At 41.2% G+C, this 19,759-nt stretch overlaps 1 protein-coding gene across 1 annotated transcript in view; it reads left to right on the top strand.

Annotated features, from left to right (window-relative positions):
• LOC308160589 (TOX high mobility group box family member 2-like) overlaps positions 1–19,551 on the top strand; it is a gene marked incomplete at its 5' end in the record, with an annotated part of 20,336 nt that extends 785 nt beyond the window's left edge. The window contains 6 exons of the mRNA XM_080534532.1: positions 8–76; positions 14,309–14,539; positions 16,627–16,707; positions 17,773–18,153; positions 18,475–18,608; positions 19,420–19,551. Of these exons, the coding sequence (XP_080390658.1) occupies positions 8–76; positions 14,309–14,539; positions 16,627–16,707; positions 17,773–18,153; positions 18,475–18,608; positions 19,420–19,462 (939 nt within the window). The 3' untranslated portion in view covers positions 19,463–19,551. The remainder of the gene's footprint in view (positions 1–7; positions 77–14,308; positions 14,540–16,626; positions 16,708–17,772; positions 18,154–18,474; positions 18,609–19,419) is intronic.
• Positions 19,552–19,759: the final 208 nt, after the last annotated feature.

The following is a 19,759-nucleotide window of genomic DNA, read 5'->3' as shown; positions in this document are numbered from 1 at the left end:
CCCCGAGCTGCCCGCCCTCATGATGTCCAACATGCTGGGCCAGGACAGCCATCTCCTCTCTGGACCCATGCACTCGGTAAGTCCACAAGTTACCCTCCTCCTGCTCCTCCTCTTCTTCCTCCACCTTCCTCTATTCTCCTGGGTCCTCCCCATTAATCCAGACGTGTGGCTGGGTTAGTTCGGTCTCCATCACAATGGAGCCTTTCTTTATATATTGCTGCCCCAGTGGAATTTTTTCTATCTGAAGGTTATTCCTGCTCAAACTGTTTTACGGTTGGGACTGTAAGTACAGTATCAAAGTAGCTAGAGCTGATCTTTTTGTGGTTTTAACTTAAATTCGATGTTTTATTCGCCACATGTTTTCATTACGGCTTGACAAGAGATGCTCTTGTTTTGAAACAGAGAGAGACACTTGTTTCAATTAGCAGAATACTTATACACCAATTACAGTGAAAACAAAACATTCTCATATTGAAAAAATACAAAATTCATCCTTTTTGAGACTCTGCCTTTTCAACTACCAGAGACCTTAGCGACAGATTTTAAAATATATTTTCAGTCACCCCACTCAAAGATTGTATTCCCTCAAAGTGAGCATGAAGCTGTGATATGCACATTTCTATTTGTTCTCTGATCGGCAAAGCAAAAAGGGGCTCTTTAAGTCTAAAAGCAAAGAGGAGGGATCTCCCTTCTCAGCTGCTTTTCTGGTTTCAAAAGGATACAGAGGACCTCCATTCCAACCCCAGTAAGCGACTATTTCATGTGTTAAACATGCTTCAGTCTGAACATGCAAACACCCCTGGCGTACACATTCAAATGCTTTAATCATAGAATCGAATAAGATAAATTATAAATGGCCCCCCTGCTTGTGAATTATTCAACATTATATACTTTCATCTGACACAAATATAACTTTTTTTCTGGGTCATAAATATTCATGCTTTAATGTGAGCATCCGTGGCATTTATCCTTAGTTAATCAGGTCTTATGTGATTTCAGAATCACACTGCATACGTTTCGTGTGGTAGAGAGAGTGACTACCATAAGAGTCAGATTAAGACACTATACTTAGTAGTATACTATGTTGAACATACTAGTAAAAATACTGTACAGTACTTGTACTTTACGGTGAAAGTGTGTTTGTGTGTGTGTGTGTGTGTGTGTGTGTGTGTGTGTGTGTGTGTGTGTGCGTGCATGTGTGTATGTGTGTGTGTGCATGCATTACTTGCATGTGTATGGGAGAAAGCCGCTCCCTTTCTTTCTTTCTTTCTCGGTGTATTAGGCCAATAACATTTCAGTGAAAGAAAGCCCTGGTTTTTAAACAGCTTTCGTTTCACCTTTGCAATTATTTATTTTCAAATAGTCCTTCAGGGTAATGTTCCATTTTCTTATTTCACACCCCCTTTTCTCATAAATGAACCGCCATCGCAATAAATCACCGCACAAACAGAGACTTGCACACACCGTGAAAGGTCTAAAGATTTATGTAACACATTCATGTTTTCCACTTCCTCATTTTAGTACTACTCTACTGGAGCCCGGCTAATAATAGCGACTATTAATATTTCCTGTTGCCTAGCAACCACAGCAAGTAATAGCTTACTCTGGAAAAATAGATGACCGATAAGGAAGAAAAAATTTCAATTCATTTATTATCTCCCGGGACAAGAGGAGCTTATTTCTGAGGCAGAGGAATAGAAAAGTAGGCTGTATATTGAGAAATATTTTCAAGGAATTGAAGATGAGGTTATTTTCAATTTCATTCCATTAGGAAAGGATGTTTCATTTACAAATTTTCCTATGAAGTCAATTAACCTTAATTTTATGCCAATGAAGGCATAATAGACAGATTCAATTCTCATTTCTGTCGTATGCACAGCACTGCACTGTATGTGTGTTTAAGAGACCTGGAAATAAGGTGGCATGATGTTAGTGTTTGTAAAGAAAGAGCATTTATAGAAAATATAGAAGATTATGTAGTTAAAAACATAATTTGTGCTGTTCTTGTCTCATTAATACATTGGTACATAGTCATGGGGGGCAATCAAACAGAGGTTGTTTTCTTGGGGATCTTGTCAGAAATGAGCGATTAGGTTTGTGTTTGCTAATTATCTGACTTGTCTGGCATAGCCTGTTTATGTAGTTGTGTGTTTCTCAGCCAGCTACTGTAAAACAATGGTTTTCGTATTTGATGACCGGTACTGTATAATGTGAAAAAAAGTATTATGCTATTTGTTGGAGTAAGCCTATTCTGTTTCATTGCAGCTTTATTCAAAACATTTAACTCAACGCTAATACCTCAAGGATACAGCTCGTATTGACAATGATTAGGCTTCCCTACAGTACATAAACCCCCTACACGTACCACAAGCTCAGCTGGAGCACTATATATTGTTCATCTCAAGGGATGATGTTGCTGGTTTTAGTACAACATTTAGCCCAAGGCAAAAGCTCTGTAAACTTCTCTCTGCTTTGGAATTCTCTTCTCCACCGTCCATCTCATGGTCTACAATCACAGAAAACAGAGTCGAATGCTCACAGTGCTGAGAGCAGGGAAGTACCCGTAACCATCATCATCATCATCATCTTTTTCCTGGGAATCCATCCCTTATTTGACGGCCCCCTCCCTCTCATTTCATTGTGATTCTGTTTGGGAGGCAGTCAAAAAGACGACATGAGCAGTAGATTGTCACAGAGCAATGAAGAGGAATGGTGTTATTTGGGTATTTAAATGTATTCTTGTTGGCTTTGCCTCTTTTGTAGATATATGATATATGGAATCTACAGTACCATGAATGATATGAGGTGGTATCCTTTTGAAAGATGATGAAATGAAACTTGCAACAAGATATGTTTCATCTGAGAAATATTTGACTCCACAAGACTTCTAACTTTTTTTAACTTCTAATATATTAAGATTACAGTTTCAATCTATTCATACCAGCCAGTAGACATACAGTATGAATTTTACTATGCATTTATCCATACATTATTGCATGTACTGTACTAATTCATACCAAACAGATGTAGTTTAGTTTTGAAGTTTACAAAACACTGCTTAACTGCCAAAAAATTGGCCAAGCCCCTTTATTTGACTCTGCCTTTCCAAATCCAGCCCATCCACTCTTGTCTGTCTGTTCTGGGGGCAAACAGAGGCAAGGAGTGGGAGCACTTATGATGAAGGGAGAATCCCAACACAGCCCTCTCTGTCAACGGCACCTCCACCCCAGTGTGCTACTGTGAGGGGTTTTTCATGTTCGACAGGCCCCCCAGATCCCCGAGCCTGACTTGTGTATGTGAGAGGGGAGATGGTAGTGAGATTTGTCTCTTTGAAAAAGAAGAGGGAATTCTCCAGCAGTAAATGAGGGTCATGGAGGGGGCCGAGGACGGCGCTGAGGGGGACGCCAGTACGTTTAAATATTGAAACTGAATGCCAGCTGACGTCTCGTTATGAACATAATGAGGGGTAGTTTGGGGAAAAGCCTGCTGCCCAAAAAAACACACCAAATCTGCAAGTTCATGTAGTACTCATTCACATTATCCGTATTGGGGATTTGTTCAATCTTGTTAAACATGTGGTGCTAATTATTTTTCACAGATCTTAGGCTGCCCATATTCACGACTCTGTTGTCTAAATACTGTCACTTTAGGTCATAGTTTATGTCCTGAGTATGGTGTCTAGCTGGCATCACTGTTGTGATGGGAAAGCAAATTATTTCCAGATTGTTGACGGCCATCCATTCTTAATCAATATGTTTAATAGAAGACAAAAAGAAGAAGAAGAAAAAAAGTGCTTCTGTGTGTGTGTGTGCATATTTTTCAGGATCCGTTTTTGTCAAACTCACTGATGGCTACAAGGTTATGTGGGCTTGACTTCATTTGACATAATTTAATCTGGTAAAGGAAATTTATTTTTGCCTCACTTGGCATTTAGAACATAGGCAGAGGAAAAAAGGCTGTCACCATTTTGTAAAGCAGCAACATAGAATACATACTGATTGCAGCAGCTTTGACAGCAGCAACATGGGGCCAATTTCTGTTTGGTAAAGAACGGTCTGAGATACATCTCATATGACCTGCCTGCACTGTTGCCTCTCAGTGAAATAGATGTGACATTTTGGTTCTGTTTGTATATAAATCACTTTTTAGCTACTGATGGAATGTTTTCTGTTTGGGCTTTTCATTTGACAAATAGACAGATGTCCGTCAGTGGTATCCTCGACAACCGGGGTGAGCAATGTGTTGTGTCACAGCAATAATAATAAAGTAATTGCCGGGGCACGCTACACTTTAAAACCAAAACAAATATGTTATTAAAGAGATTGTGTTTAAAAGTAAAGCTTTGCTTTGTGAGGCTTATTATGCATGTATGAGAGTGAAGTAATGAAGAGCTGTATTAAAGGATTGAACATTAAAAACAAATGAGCATTCATTGCAACCCATGAATATTCATACTGCTAATTCAAATAACCTTAGGTGACTGTTAAGACTAATGAATATTTAAAACAGCATGGTCATAGAGATTTGAACATTGCATTAGCTGACTTTCCGCAATTATGTGCAAGGGTAAACAATTAAATCTGGATAACAGATTTTCATTGTGATGAGAATGGTTCTGCTCTGGGAAAATATGTTGCAGCACATATTAGTTCCAGTATAGTAAAGGTCTGAACTTGGATGTTATCATAGCTGTTATCATACCTTATACTGTACAGTAAGTTCCTGTTGACAGTCTGTAAGGGCAGAGGGAAGAAAGGGAGCGACCAATCAGATTGGGACGCACCCAGAGAGTGAATGGATAGGGCACGTGGAGAGAAACTATGTGCTTGTTTTCCACGCTAGTTTGGCGAGGGAATGCGCTTACACGGACGGCGGGAGCGTCCCGCTTTGCCCACTTAAAAGGGGTTTTCCGTTTCCTTTGAGGGATCAGCGTGGCGAGTCGTCCTTGCCGCGACGCTAATTAGGCCCACCACACAGCCAGCCTGTGGGGATAATGTCCCATTATTAGAGTCATTTGTTTCAATTAAACGCTCTGTGATTCTACAATAGCAGGCCACGGCCCCGCACGATGGAGCCATTACTCTCGCCCATCTGTGGTTTGGGGACAAGAGCATTTTGGGACAGTTTGGAATACATGTACCTGTTTTTGCTAACCGTTAGCATTCCAAACAAACTAGAAGGGGTATACAATAGCAGTGACTTTTGGGATTAATTGAATGTTATTTCAAAGCACAACTGTTATGGAGATTGTTGGGCTGGAACATTGACTAACTGAGTGTTCACGGTTCAGCTAATTTTCCAATTTTTACTCTTCTGACTACATTTCTGAGTGTCCGGTCAGAATTCGGAGGAGGTGCTCCTGTGCGTGGCTGGTTGATGGTCAAGTGATGTTCCTTCCACTTGTGGATAATGGCCCCAATGGTGCTTACAGGAACATTTAGGAGTTGAGAAATCTCTTGGTAACCAGTGCCATTACTATGCTGCTCAACAATCTTGTTGCAAAGGTCTTGGGAGAGCTCTTTGCCTCTACCCATCATGAGATGTTTCTTGCAGGAAAGCTTAGTGACAAATTAGAGTGGAAGTACTTACCCACCAACATGCACTAACCCAGCTGATTCTAATTAACACAGGTAGGAGAACTGGTTCTAAGCTGGTTCAGTAATTCTTCTTACTGTGTTCTAGGGTTGGGCAGTTTCACGGTTAAACTGTGAAGCGGGGTTTTTGAAAATAAGTTTTTTTGTCAAAACCATCATAAATTGCTATGTTGTAGTGGACGCTACTGTGAGACGCTAATAATTCACCAGTATGTTTGTATGGTGGAAATCGGGCGAGGGCTCAGAGATAATAGATAATATATACCTTTATACAACAGTTAGTTCCGACCAAGTAATTTGATTGGACAAGAGGCATTCCATGAGTTACGATATACAGTATAACAGCACTGGGACTTTTAACTATATGTATCACTCCGCCGCACTGATGTTCTACTAAATGACCGTTAATTAGACTACATGTTTGTGTTCAGGTTACTAGGCAACAGTCCATTTGAAGTTCAGTTGCGGAACTATTTTTTGTTTATTTCTATGATTAAATAAACAAACAAATCATAATCTGTTGTCGCTTATTACTGTTAACTAATAAATCGCGCTGTAGAACTGTTGTATAAAAGCAATATCACACTCGAGGTCGTGCTGTTATACTGCGGCCTCGTACCTACGACCGAATCACAGCCGTGCTGATATTCAGTATAACACACTCCCTCTCGTGTGATATTGCTTAAATATTACGTATTTACGTGTATATAATATCTATGTCTACAGCAGCCACGGTCATGAGTATTCTCAAAGAAAGACAAATATGGCACATTGAAAACTTAACTTACCATACTAATGTACCATACATAGTCGAATTTATCCCGACATAGTCTCATTACGAACCAAAAGTATTTTTAGCACTGTTTGTATTTATTTATTTGAAGCTCATTTTTAAGCACTGCTCATGGAAAGTGTTCGAGCAGGTTCGAGGAAAGTATAGGGCTTAATCATTTGAAATTGGCAGCTCAGTCAAAGCCCTACAACAATGTGATTTTGAATCCCACGGTTTAAGCGAAGATCATGTTTTATTGGGTGGACGGTTTCCCGGTATCAAAAAATGAAAACCTCGCAAGCCTACTGTGTTCTAATACTTTTTTCCTTTGTCATTCCACTTTATTGCACATAGATTTTTTTATGGATTGTAATGTTACAATATATTTTGCTGTGTAGTTTTATTGAGTTAATACCAATACCTTTCATGTGAATAGCTGCAATGGAATGCTGAATTAAAAAATTGTGTTGATGTTATTTCCCACACTGTATATTTCCCTCTCTTAGAATCTGTTTTTTGAAGGGACCAACATCAATGGTTTGGCTGCTCTGCGAGTGATGCCAATTTTGACACACCTTTTGTCATCCCTTTTCATCAGACAGTGGACGTCAGTGGCCAAACAAAGCAGGTTGCTCAGACAACACCCCACCCCCTGTGACTGCCATGGATGACAATTAGCATAACAGTACCTATGGCAACCACCGTGCAGCCATCATTATAGCCTTTCGTAATGTTTGCGCACCAGTGGCCTACCATCTAATGTTGTCTCAGCAGGAGGCAGGGAGAGAGAGGCAAGGAATGAGTTCCAGTAGCAGAGCATATTGCCTAAGGTGTGCTGTGCGCATGTTAGAGAGATATAGCTGTGACTAAGCTTGCTGATTTTCTTGACAAGAGATTTTTTTACATTTTTTTATATAACCCCTGACTGAATTAACGAGTTATGGCAGCAGTTTCAAGTCTTGCTTTCTACAACATAGATCCATAAAAAACTACTATTGACCAACTGGATATTCACTAAACACTGAATCTCCTACACAACACTGTCCTACATGGGCAAATGTTTGATAGGATCTTCCTGATGATTTGCATCCTGATGTTATCAGCCATATGGGTCCCTGAAAACCACTTATATGGACTTACCTGACACATGACGTTCAATTGAATGCTGGGATTTAGTTTAGAAAATGATCAACGTAAATGCTAATGCTAAAGACGCTAATTTCCGCAAGGCGTGTAATTAACAATCATTCTCCCAAGAAAAGATGTGTAAATGGCATTTACTCCCCACTCGGCCTACCTCACTGGGCTTGAGCTCTGAAAGTGTTAATGGGCCAACATCACCTCAAAACACCTCAGAATGTTGTTTGGCAGAGCCTTTCTTTTCCTTTCACTATTGGATAATGAAAGTTCGATTGATACCAAGAGGTTGTTGCCCTGTGATGCCTCTGTTGCCAGGCCATCTCGCCTACTGATCTGATGTTTACAAAGAAACATCGCCAGCTCACATTAAAGGGTTCGAATTGTCCCCTCTGGCTGTTGCTATGGAAATAACCCAGCCATGGAAGTCCATTCATGTTTGATTAATTGTTTTTTTTTCCTTTCAGTGCTTCTCAGTTTGCACAACCTTGTTCATAGGGCCATTTCAACAAAGACAAGATGAATACCCACGTCTATTCATGTGTTTGGACATTCAGATTTGTTTTGTGGTGGTGAAGCCACACTACCTGTACTGTGTTTTGGGTATCCAAATGTTCGTACAAGTCTTTGCCTGTGAGGCCACATAATCAAAAAAGTGTTATTCTCTCAAATGTACCTAGGCTTAAACGTGAGCATTTGCTTTTATTTCTCTCTAAATTGCACAGTGCTATGTTGTGCTACAGCAACCCACTGGGGCCAATTAGAATGCTCATGGTGCCTGGAAGTGCATGGCAGATGCTTTGCCACAATTTATTAGGATCCGATCTGCGGGGGCCCTCCAACAGCTCGTTAGAGTACTGTTAATCTAATTAGCTTTCATTTATGACTGTTCACCACATTACCAAATACAAGGGCCCAACTTTGCAATTTGCACTGATTAGCAGGTCCACTGCTATGCAAGGGTTTTAGAAATGCCTTCTTGGCCTTAACAATATTGCTTCTGTATAGAATCATTCCTATTGATCTGTTTGACTCTTTTCTGCAGGAACTATTATCATACATTTTGATAGGTAGCCTCTCACTAAAAGCCAATTCCATGGTGCAGGTTTAGCACTCCAAGTCTATGTAAAAGTCTGAGGGAAACACAACAACATTATCTTTCCATAATCATAAAGACTTAATGCATCTTATATGGCAGGGTGCCAGCATTAATTACAAGTTCCATAATGAGTGAAAGAAGCTGAGAAATGCACTTCCCACTAATATTACCTCACATCTTTCAGATATACAGTACCAGGTACATTTACTGTTCCTGTTCAGAATTGTTAGGGCTGAGGAGTGTTTCCATTGGATCAGTGTATAGTTCTCTGGATGTGTGCCTGGATATGCTCAAGGATATGTGCGGTTTTTGACATACAGTCAGACTCATTGCTTACAGATGGACAGAATGACATGAGTGGTAATGGTTTCCATATGCAGGGTATATATTTGAAGCATAAATGTCAGTAATTTTGGTATATAGGTGACTCCTAAAAACTAGTCCTTAAACACACCCTTTGAATGAGCAAGGGTGCGGGTAAAGAAATGACAACATTTTAGAACTAAAGAAATCCTTCAGCCAAGTGGTCACATGAACATTGATCCACACCTCAGGAGTGGTATGACTTCATTATTTCTGTGTGAATTAAAACACATTTACCCGCTGCTCCTCTAGCTGCTCTGATTTAGCTATTTATATCAGTAAACCCACATAGGCTTACAGTCTAAAACAGCTGCACTAAGTACTGTACTGTACTCTACTTACAGCCTACAGTATGCCATTTTAAAGCTTTCGAAAATGGTACAGTATATTGCATGCACTTGTTCAGTTTATATGAGCGCAGATGAGGAAATAGGAGAGGAAAAAGCATTGAGAAGAATCCACAATTGGGTATTTTGGTTTCACCTGTTTCCTGAAATAAACAAAACAAATTCAACAAAAACAAATTAAGGATTGGGTTAGGGTTAATGTGAAAATAGTGTGTTTGGTTCATGAATATATTGTGGAACTCCACAAAGCCTTTATTCTACAATGTTGTTGGCCAAATTGGTTGTCAAAAAACCTTATTTGTTACTTTACATAGCTGAGATACTCTTTTGTTTTTCTTTTTCCTTACACACACCGTGTTGAACTAGTGGAAGTCAAACTCACTAATTTAGGCCACATTAGGGGCCCTAATTTGCTTTCATTAAAGAGTGCTGCACAACGTTATGTTTTTAGTGGAGATGGCCTCTAAGTTGGTAATGTTGTTCCGCAAAGTTTCTGTTAGGGTCGAGGCCGAGGGCAGGTCTCCGGCAATGAGTGGGTGGGGATAATTTAATATTATAAAAACATAATAACATGCCTACATTGGCACGCCACAATTCCACCTGCTGCAAGTCTCCAAATGCTGTCACGGTTTTTCATGTTTTGAAAAATACTTTTTTTAATCATGTGCATCAGCTAAATAAATAGGCAATTCTCCGTTATCTCTCGCAAACCCTAGTCATAACCATAATTACCTGCCACTGTAGTGTAGTCTTACATGCATTTAATTCTATCAATTCATTTTCCTTATTATTTCCTCCCTGTAAACGGCATCACATCGCCATCACATTGCAATAAATAGGTTAGTTTACTGTTAGTAGGCCTCCTTAAAAATCAAAGATATTCCCATTCCCTCTTCAAGCATTTTTCAATGAAGTAGGCTATGCATGTTTTCCTATAATGTACAATAAAAAGTGTTTAAGATATTCTCCTATTTGATTTGATACCCTATCAAAGGCATACATGATTTAATTAGTAATAAGCACAGAGAGCGGAGGGAATCGATGTATGCAACATTGGTCATTCAATCTTTTAGGGGATATATCTTACAGATTGTATTAAGGCAAGAATATACACTAGGCCTACATCCACAAATATGGAGGATGTACTAGTGGTATGAGAGATTATCCCAGGCAGGTGACAACTGCTTTGCCTATTTTTCGCCTATCTGTAATTATTAAATGTGGAACGTCATAGGTGTTATGTTACCTATATTGGTGCAAAGTTTGGGTTGTTCTGGACAGACCCTTTTTGAGGTGACACCAAATTACCAAAACGATCATTGCACATGGTTTTAGTGGTGCACAGCGCTCTTTAGCAAATGTGGCTCTCAATGGGGCTCTACTGTAGGTGCGCTTCTGTACAAGGCAAGGCAAATATATTGCATTCCTCGTGGTATCTCAGAAGATTACGTATTTCTTTATGGTAACTCTCATATTAAGTTCAATATTGCAAGAATACATCATCATTTTAGGTTTGCCTGCAGATTATTCCACCCCCCAATCTTAAATCTCATTTAAAATGGCTTCTCTGTGGTGAGATGAACTGCTGAGCATACAGTAGTTTGTACCTCAGTCCTACAGCTTATAGCTCAGAAACTGACATCAAGCTCCTCAATCCGAAGAGCAATAGGATCTGTTCATTGCTTCCATTCTGTAGGTTGTTCATTCAATTCACTCCCATTAGAAATCAATACAGAGCACGGAGAATGCTTTAGCTAACCAAGCCCTTTCTGTGTTGCCATTTTTCTGTGCATTGTCTGTGCATGGGGCCTCTCTGATTGGACAACCTCTCCCTACCCCTCTCTCTCTCTCTCTCTCTCTCTCTCTCTCTCTCTCTCTCTCTCTCTCTCTCTCTTTCTCTCTCTCTCTTTCTCCCTCTCTCCCTCATTCTCCCCTCCCCTTGTCAGCTCACTCCCGCTCCTCCATCTCTCTCTCTCTCTCTCTCTCTCTCTCTCTCTCTCTCTCTCTCTCTCTCTCTCTCTCTCTCTCTCTCTCTCTCTCCTCTCTCTCCCTCCTCTCTCTCTCCCTCTCCTGTCCTGTTTTGATAGTGACGCAGTTATCAGACTGTCAATTCTAATCTTGTCTTGCCAACGCAGTGCTGTCCATTCATAATTACAGAAACCCTTCCCATCTCCTTCTTCCTCTCCACATTTCTGACAACAGAAATGCTAATGGTATGGGCTTTGCCAGCCCTCGACTGATGAACAGCAAATCTATCTACCATATTTTTACATATTTGTGTTATGTACATTAAAGCCTGGATATATTGACCATATCTGTCACCTGATCAGGAAAAAGTCAGGGCCCTAGTTATATTGTAGGGCCTATAAGTGTCTGCATCAACAAAGGGTGTGTGGTGTATTGGTTTGAGAATTGTCTGTAAAGCCAGCTGTAATTGCAGGTTGAGTTCATTGTTAAGACCATCTGCTTTAGAGTCCTCAGCCAGCTACGTAGCCTACTGTACGTGTATTGTCACTTGAATGTACCCAGCTGTATTAAAATGATGTTAATCCATTCCTCTTCATCAGTGTACTATTCTATCAGAGTCCTTTTCGTATGTTTAGTCTATGTCCTATCTAGAGTACTGAACTAGTATGTTGTGGGCCTATTTAAGGGACAGTGCAATGAGAGAATTCCATTTTTTCCTGAAGGGTCATGTTTTGTGCCACGCTTTGCAATTTATAAATATAAATGATTTTTCCTGGAGATTATTTTGCTTTTCAGTTTGTCATTCCATTAGCTCTCCCTTCAATTTATTCAGCCCCTCACTTCAAAGGCAGGGTGGAACAGATGTCATTTCAAACGCTATTTTTTTGCCTCATTGCATAAAAGTGGAAGATGATTATTTTTTAATGAAACCGCACACTCGTGGAAAAAAAATAAATACTACCCCAACCAAGGCAGTGAAATGGAGAGAAAGAACAAGCAATGGGGTTCATTTTTACTTTGAATGAGAATGTTCATTCATTTCCGCATGTCGCATCTAAAAGCTATATTCGAGAGACCCCCTTTTCTTAACCAAATGTGCGCAAGCCTCCGATTCTGATGACCTAATTTCATGCTGTGTGGAATATGTTGTTTGGCTTCAAATGGTTTCTGAAACAATGCAATTTCAAAGGCAATCATTTCTTTTTAAAACTGCAGTAAAGGGAGTGGCAAGGCCTTTCCTTAATCCCATGATAAGTATGCATTATGACTGTTTGAAACTGTTATGTTTTTCATATCCTTGACTTGCTGTTTGATACTTGGTGTTAAAGTGATCATTCAGAATTCTTTCACATGGTCCGTATCCCCCTGATGCTTTTTAAGACCAAAGCCGTAGATGTTTTGAAGAATTATAGTGAAAGTGTTTTTATTTGTAAACCATGTCATGATGTTAACAGAAGCGTGCACCATTTGAAGATCAACTAGAGTGCTTAGATGACTTGTCAGTGTATAGACCAATAAGACCACTGTTACTACAGTATGCCCCCTTCACACAGACCTGCAAACCACAACCCTTCCATCCAGTGCTGCCATACATAATGTATAATTCATACATCCGTCATTACACACAATAATACCAGTTTATCATTATGTATTCGTTTAACATTATGTATCCATCCAGCATTCAAGATGGAAATATAATTTATTTTCTTTTTTTTGTCTTTATAGTCACACGGAATCAGGTTAACTGATGTTGCACTGATACTAATGGCCACATCAAGCAGGTCCTCCTCCCTTCTATCCTCCATTAGATACACCTCTTCTCCCACTAAATGTTTGATTTGCCTTCCTCCTCTAATGGCTGATGTGCTCTCCCCCACATCAGAACCAGACGAAGGGGAAAGCAATCTCCATAAAGCATCACGCCCAGGCTAAGATGACCTGGATTTGACTTCAAAGTGTTGATGAGTGAAATTAAAATATACAGTGTTTATACATGTTTGATTCATGTGTGTCAAATGAACCAACACACTCACAATTCAGTATACGACAGCATGGTGCTATGAATGGATCTTTAAAACACGGAGTGGGCCCGTATTCATACAGCGTCTCAGAGTAGAAGTACTGATCTGGGATCAGGACTCTCCTGTCCATGTAATCTTATTCATTATAATCTAGCAGCAATCCTACTCTGAAATACATAATGAATACAGGCCTTGATGGGAATCTCTCTTGTCTCTTGTCTGGCCTTCTCTCTTCCAGACCCTACTAGCCCCACCCAACACCCACCCAGTACTCCCTAACCCCTAGAGACTGCTCTGTCTGTCTGTCTGTCTGTCCGTTTGTCCATCCGTCTGTCTGTCTGTCTGTCTGACTATCTGTCTATCTGTCTATCAGTCACCATTCACCCTTGTCCACAAATCCTCATATTGATGACTTCCAGCAGAAGTGAGTGTTGGTTTTCAGAGATCTCTCTCTTGTTGGCTCTTGTTGGGTCCTCCTGTGTAGAGGGTACATATGCAGTCCTGTTCTGTTGGAGTTGCATTTGGATGGACAGCAGTGTTGTTTTGCAGAGAGCTTGTTTCAGGGTTTCCCTTTATGCTTTCCTGAGGACTGTTCTGACCTCTATCTCCTTCATTTCTCTCACTCGTTCTTTTTCTAGTTATATCTATCTCTTCTTTTCTTTTTCCTCTGTTTTGATGATGACAATTATCAGGCTATGAGTTCTAATTTACTGTACCTATTTTTAGTGCTGCTTTGCCAATTCAGAATGACACAGAACACACACGCACACACACGCACGTGCATGCACGCACACACACACACACACACACACACACACACACACACACACACACACACACACACACACACACACTCATCATACTCAATATCATCATATATCTCCACCTCCAGATGTAGAAGAAAAATTGGCCATTTTCATTCACATTTTCATTCCTTTCCTAGACATTTCTATGAACAATTATTTACAATTCCCACCCACCCCTCCCTCTCACTGTTTCCCTCCCAGATCACCGGGGAGAAGCGGCCCTCCTCAGAGATGATGAAGCCCAAGCCCAAACCCCAGAAGAAGAAGAAGAAGAAGGATCCTAATGAGCCATCAAAGCCTGTGTCGGCCTATGCCCTCTTCTTCAGGGACACCCAGGCAGCCATTAAAGGAGGGAACCCCAACGCCACCTTCGGGGATGTGTCCAAGATAGTGGCCTCCATGTGGGACAGCCTAGGGGAGGAGCAGAAGCAGGTATGCACCCCCCCCCCACACAAACACACAAACACACACACACACACACACACACACAGTCTTCTACATGTACCCTCTACAATAAAACAGTTCATACATGTAGACACACACACACATTTACACGAACAGTGTGCTGAGTTACAGTACCAGTAGATGGAGCAAGTGCTCTACCAGCCAATCCAGGCCATTATCTGTGAGGTAATTACCAGAACAGTGCTTTGAGATAGAGCTCACCTTAATGAGCTAGTTGTGCTCTTTCTAAAGATAATCCATCCATTTATCCTCACTCCCTTGGCTCTCATTAAAATTATTTTCTTTCTCAAATTTTATTCGAGTCAAAGAAGGAGAAGAATACAGGGCTTCATGTGTAACAACCGTAGAACAGTCAATTGGCTGAATCTAATGACGTTGGACATTTAACAGACCAAACCTGGCCAATATGAAACACATACAAATGTGACCCTGGAAGCAACACCCAAGGCTGTTTACAGATTTTCTATTGAAACTTGTATGCAGTTCCCTTATAAATGATTAGTGAAGCATACAGCTTATGAAGATTTTATGAGGCCTCAAAGTTACAATTCAATAAAAGTGTAATCCAATGTTTTTAGACAAGGAAGTGTTTTATAAAGATATGAGAGAGATCATGTACGTAGGCCGAAGTAATGCAAGAGAACAGTGATATTGGGCTTTCCCTCCCTTCCTCCATTTACAAATATTGTGTTGTAGGATAGCTATGGGAGTACATGCAGTGTTTTTACTGCTCTAATACAGTATAGCATCTGTGGTGGGAGCTCCTCCACCATGTATCTTCATTGCCCTCTTGACAGCTTGGAACGTGTGAAGTTTCCTTATTTATTTAAATCTGTTGCGTGGCATTTTGATCCAGCCGAGAATACAGAATTAACGATTTTCTTTCCCCCTCTCCCCCTTGTCCTTGGATTTGCCTCAAGGGCGTCTGTCTGTTGAGGAAAATCTATTGTTTTTGTTTCATAGCCATCCTCATCTCCAGCCAACAGTCTGAATAGAAAATTGCAAATGAGCGAGATTTAAAGTGGATTTTAATTGAAACATTGCCCTTCGCTATACAGTTGGTCTAGCTCGTCTTGTAGTTGAATTCAATCTGTACAGTATATTGTAGATTTCTATCAGGATGTGTGGTCAGTGAGGTGCTGCGAATGTGAAAAAGAATCCAGCCAAATATTCCAAGTAAGCCTGATTAAAGAGTTGATTTTCACCACATTCCTTTACATTGGCAGTCCTTTACATATAAAAGGATTAAAATGGCAGATGATGCTGCCATTGGTCCATTTACGGTAGATAGTGAACATCCAGCCTAGATCTCCATTTTATGGAGCCACAGGTTTTGTACTGTATCCATATATAAACACTGTAGAGTCAATGCTGTCAATCAAAGTGCAGCCTTGCTGTCCATCTGGAATTTGAATCCATTATGATACATAGCCAATAGTGCACCAGGGCTTAAGTGCTGTCTACCCCATAGCTTTGGTCTCCTGGGCTTACTGGCCTTGTTATTTTCAGCCCCCTCTACACACACACGCATCCACACACACACACACACACACACACACACACACACACACACACACACACACACACACATACACACACGCATACACCCACCATCCCACCCACCCACCCACATACACACACATACACATACACACACGCACATACACACCATTTTGTGTGATGCTATGTTAATATTTTAAGAGTAATTTTTTGTTAGGACTGTTGTAGTATGATTACATCAGTTATACATTAACATAATAAAAGATATATAGAGAATAGTTCCAATTCATTTATTTAGGTGGATTTGAATGGAAATCATGGTTGTGTTATTTACAAGGAAGAATACCCATTGAGATGAGGAAGTATTACTGGTACTGTATGATGAGGAAATTGAAGTGTTCTGTATAAAGTTTGTGTGTGTGTGTGTGTGTGTGTGTGTGTGGGTGTGTGTGTGTGTGTGTGTGTGTGTGTGTGTGTGTGTGTGGGTGTGTACAATACAGTACAGGATACTGTACTATGTGTGTCAACTTCACACTCTTTTGTTTTCGTTGCAGGGGTACAAGAGGAAAACCGAGGCAGCCAAGAAAGAGTACCTGAAAGCCCTCGCCTCATACAGAGCCAGTCTGGTTTCCAAGGTAACACTTATGACACGCCAGGCTTGCTTAGAGAGATGATGGATTGGATGGAAAATCCCTGCTAATGGTGGGGGAGGGACTTTCCTTGGAAGTGGGGCGGAGCAATGCAACAAGACTTTACCATATTCGGAACAATACCTTATTTCCATAGGTTTGAGCCTGGGTTGGGGGTTGGGATTGTGGTTGGGATAGGGGGAGGGTCATACAATTCCAATCCATGTTTATGGAATTGAGTCATGAAGTGAAGCCTGGTGAGAAAGATCATTTTGATGTTAATGCTTGCAGGACCTATGAACTGTAGCCTGTACACGACACATGAATATAACTATTGGTTTATTCTTGTTATTGATGCATCTTCCCTTGTGTTTCATCACATACATAGGACTGCGCATCCAATTCAATGCTACACATAATTGGCTTTTTGTCACTTTCCCCCCCCTGACAACCACCCTGCTAATTTAGATGTATGGCATTTTCATGTTTTGCCTATGAGTGATGGTGCCTCCTATCTCCTATGCAGCAACATAGAGAGAACGGAAGAAGGGGGAATGGTTCGAATTGCATTGTTTAGTGCCGGGTCGCATTAACAACACACAATGTAGTATCTGAGAGATTCCTTTTGTCATTCCATTTGTTCTGCTGGCAAACAGTCTCATTTCCCTCTCGAGCAGGGCGTATATGACCCTCTCCCCATTCCAATCCATCTGTCAAGGTGTCTATTGATCATTACCACGGCCCCGTGCAATTCATACAAATGGGATCCATTACCACCCTAATCAACACTGATAGGTGGAGATGAGCAATCTGACAGCTCATCATAGGGCCGGGGGCAGGGGCCTAGGTCTGCACCTGCTCTGAATGAGGCCATGGTATACATAAGAAGCCCCAAGTTAGATGATGCACAAAATGGGGTTAGTGGGTGAGTGTTAGGGGTGTGTAGGTCCTGAGGTGTGTGATTGAGACTGTTTTGTTGCTGAATGACAAGATTGAAAGATTGGTTGTCAGGGAGAGTTTAGATGATGTGTTCTGTCTCTTAACTATCTGTTTTTGTTTCTCTCTCCATAGACTTATAATGATCAAGTCGAACCAAAAAGTGCCCAGAACACCCAGCCCTCTCACCTGCTGCCCCCCAAGCAGCCCCTGTACAGCGTACCCCCCCAGCCCTCCTCCCCCTACCTGGGCCCCGGCTCCTTCCCCCTGTCGGACCTGCAGAGCTTCGCCGGGCCGCAGCGCCACACCCTGGCCCGGACCCTCAGCCAATCCCAGATGCTGCCGCCCCGCATGAGTGCCTCTCCCCCCGCCCCCTTCCAGATCAGCCCACCCCTTCACCCCCAGCTCTCCCTGCACCAGAGCTCTTTGCTCAACCAGCCAATCCGCATGCAGCAGGTCCAGTCGCACCAAATGGGGCTCCAGGCGTCTCTCCACTCCCCTCCTCTCAGTCAACAGGTTAGTCGGACCTCTGCCTTAACCATACAGAGTTGTGGGGAATTGGACTGTTGATTTATACAGTAGGAAATATTGATGTTGATCATGAATTATTATATGGGGGTGATTGAGTTGTTGTTAATCATAAGTCATTCACGGTTACCCTTAGTCGAAGCTATATATTTTAATGGTGGTACCTAACCTATGATCCTAGAACTGCACACGATATGCACATTCCACCCCAAGCCTAGATGAACATGTCCTCCTGCCTTTGGACACCACTGTGAAGCATTAGTATTAGTAGCAGTCTGTAATGGGGTGCTGTTTTCTCTCCTGCTCCAGGGGTTCTCTCACATTCAGGCGGACTACCAGAACAGTGTGGGGTCCCAGTCTCCAGGAGCGCCTAACCCACACGGACAGAACCCTGACTGGGATGGCGAGTACTGCAACCGGGACTGTGGGCCCAACCACTGCAAGTGAGTATGCACAGAGAGACACAGTAAGACAACAACAGTTGGATCTGTTCATGTGCGTAGGACCATAGGAGGGATATAGACACTAATTCGCACTACAGAGCTGAACTGAGCTGACCCGAGCTGAGCTATGCTGGGCTGGCCTGGTAATGCATCCACCATAGTTGCTGTAACAGTGATGGAAATTTCAGCCCTGTAGTGTGTAAAGACCATGGTCTAGAGACACTTAAACTATCATCAAACTGTCAGCTGCAACTCTGTTGATGTATGCAACAATTTGCTATGGTTATGGTTAGGTTAGAGTTAAGGTCAGGGTAAGGGCTTGGATTAGTTGTTAGTTAGTTGAATAGTTGCATAGTTAGTTTATTTCAAATTTTGAAATCCGTTAAACAGTTGTATAAATAGTGCTTTTATAGCTAATACATAAGGCCCTTCTAAATCGCAATTGGAAAACGCAAGTAACATAACACTTTTCTTATGCGTGAGAAAGTGTGACATCTAATTAAGGCTCTCTTTGAGCCACTCAGTACACATTGTTTTATTGAATAAATGCATCCAGACAAGCATTCATGCAGCACAAGAGAAGTGTTGTTTTGTCTACCCTCTGAAACGTACAGTTTATGTTCAGACTGAATAAGAAGCCAGTTGCTACATGATACGTAGGAGTTGGTTTTTTAGGTGTTAAAAGGATCACTCTTCAATACATTTTCTGTGATTTTGGAGTCCAATTTGTGATCCAATTTCAAGTCACAAAATGTGTTGGGTTCTACATCTGCCCATATTAAATGCAATCTTCTCCTGTGTGTCTCTTCAGCAGTGGCATGGGAGCTCGTGACAAGCCTCTCTACCTCACTTGAAGTTGAAGGACCTCCAAAAGTCAGACTCCAGGGAGCTTTCCAACATTTAAAACATCGTCAATGTATTTTTTCCTCCATCTCCTTTTTCTGAAGGATTTCTAAAATCCCAAAGACTGCTATTCTTCACCTATTTGCCAAGCACTTAGACTGGACAGGAGCCTGCAGCAGTTAACTCTTGTTTTTTTTTCCCATGAACTTTCCATTTTTGGTGGGATGAGCTTTAAGCTTACATCAACATATTGTATATGAAGACCAAAAAATGTCTTCTGTGTTCTGGTTTTATTTAGATTTGTTTTC

Source organism: Nansenia antarctica, assembly GCF_963989245.1.
Source record: "Nansenia antarctica genome assembly, chromosome: 6".
Lineage (NCBI taxonomy): Eukaryota > Metazoa > Chordata > Actinopteri > Argentiniformes > Microstomatidae > Nansenia > Nansenia antarctica.
This window is presented reverse-complemented; position numbering and strand designations above follow the sequence as displayed.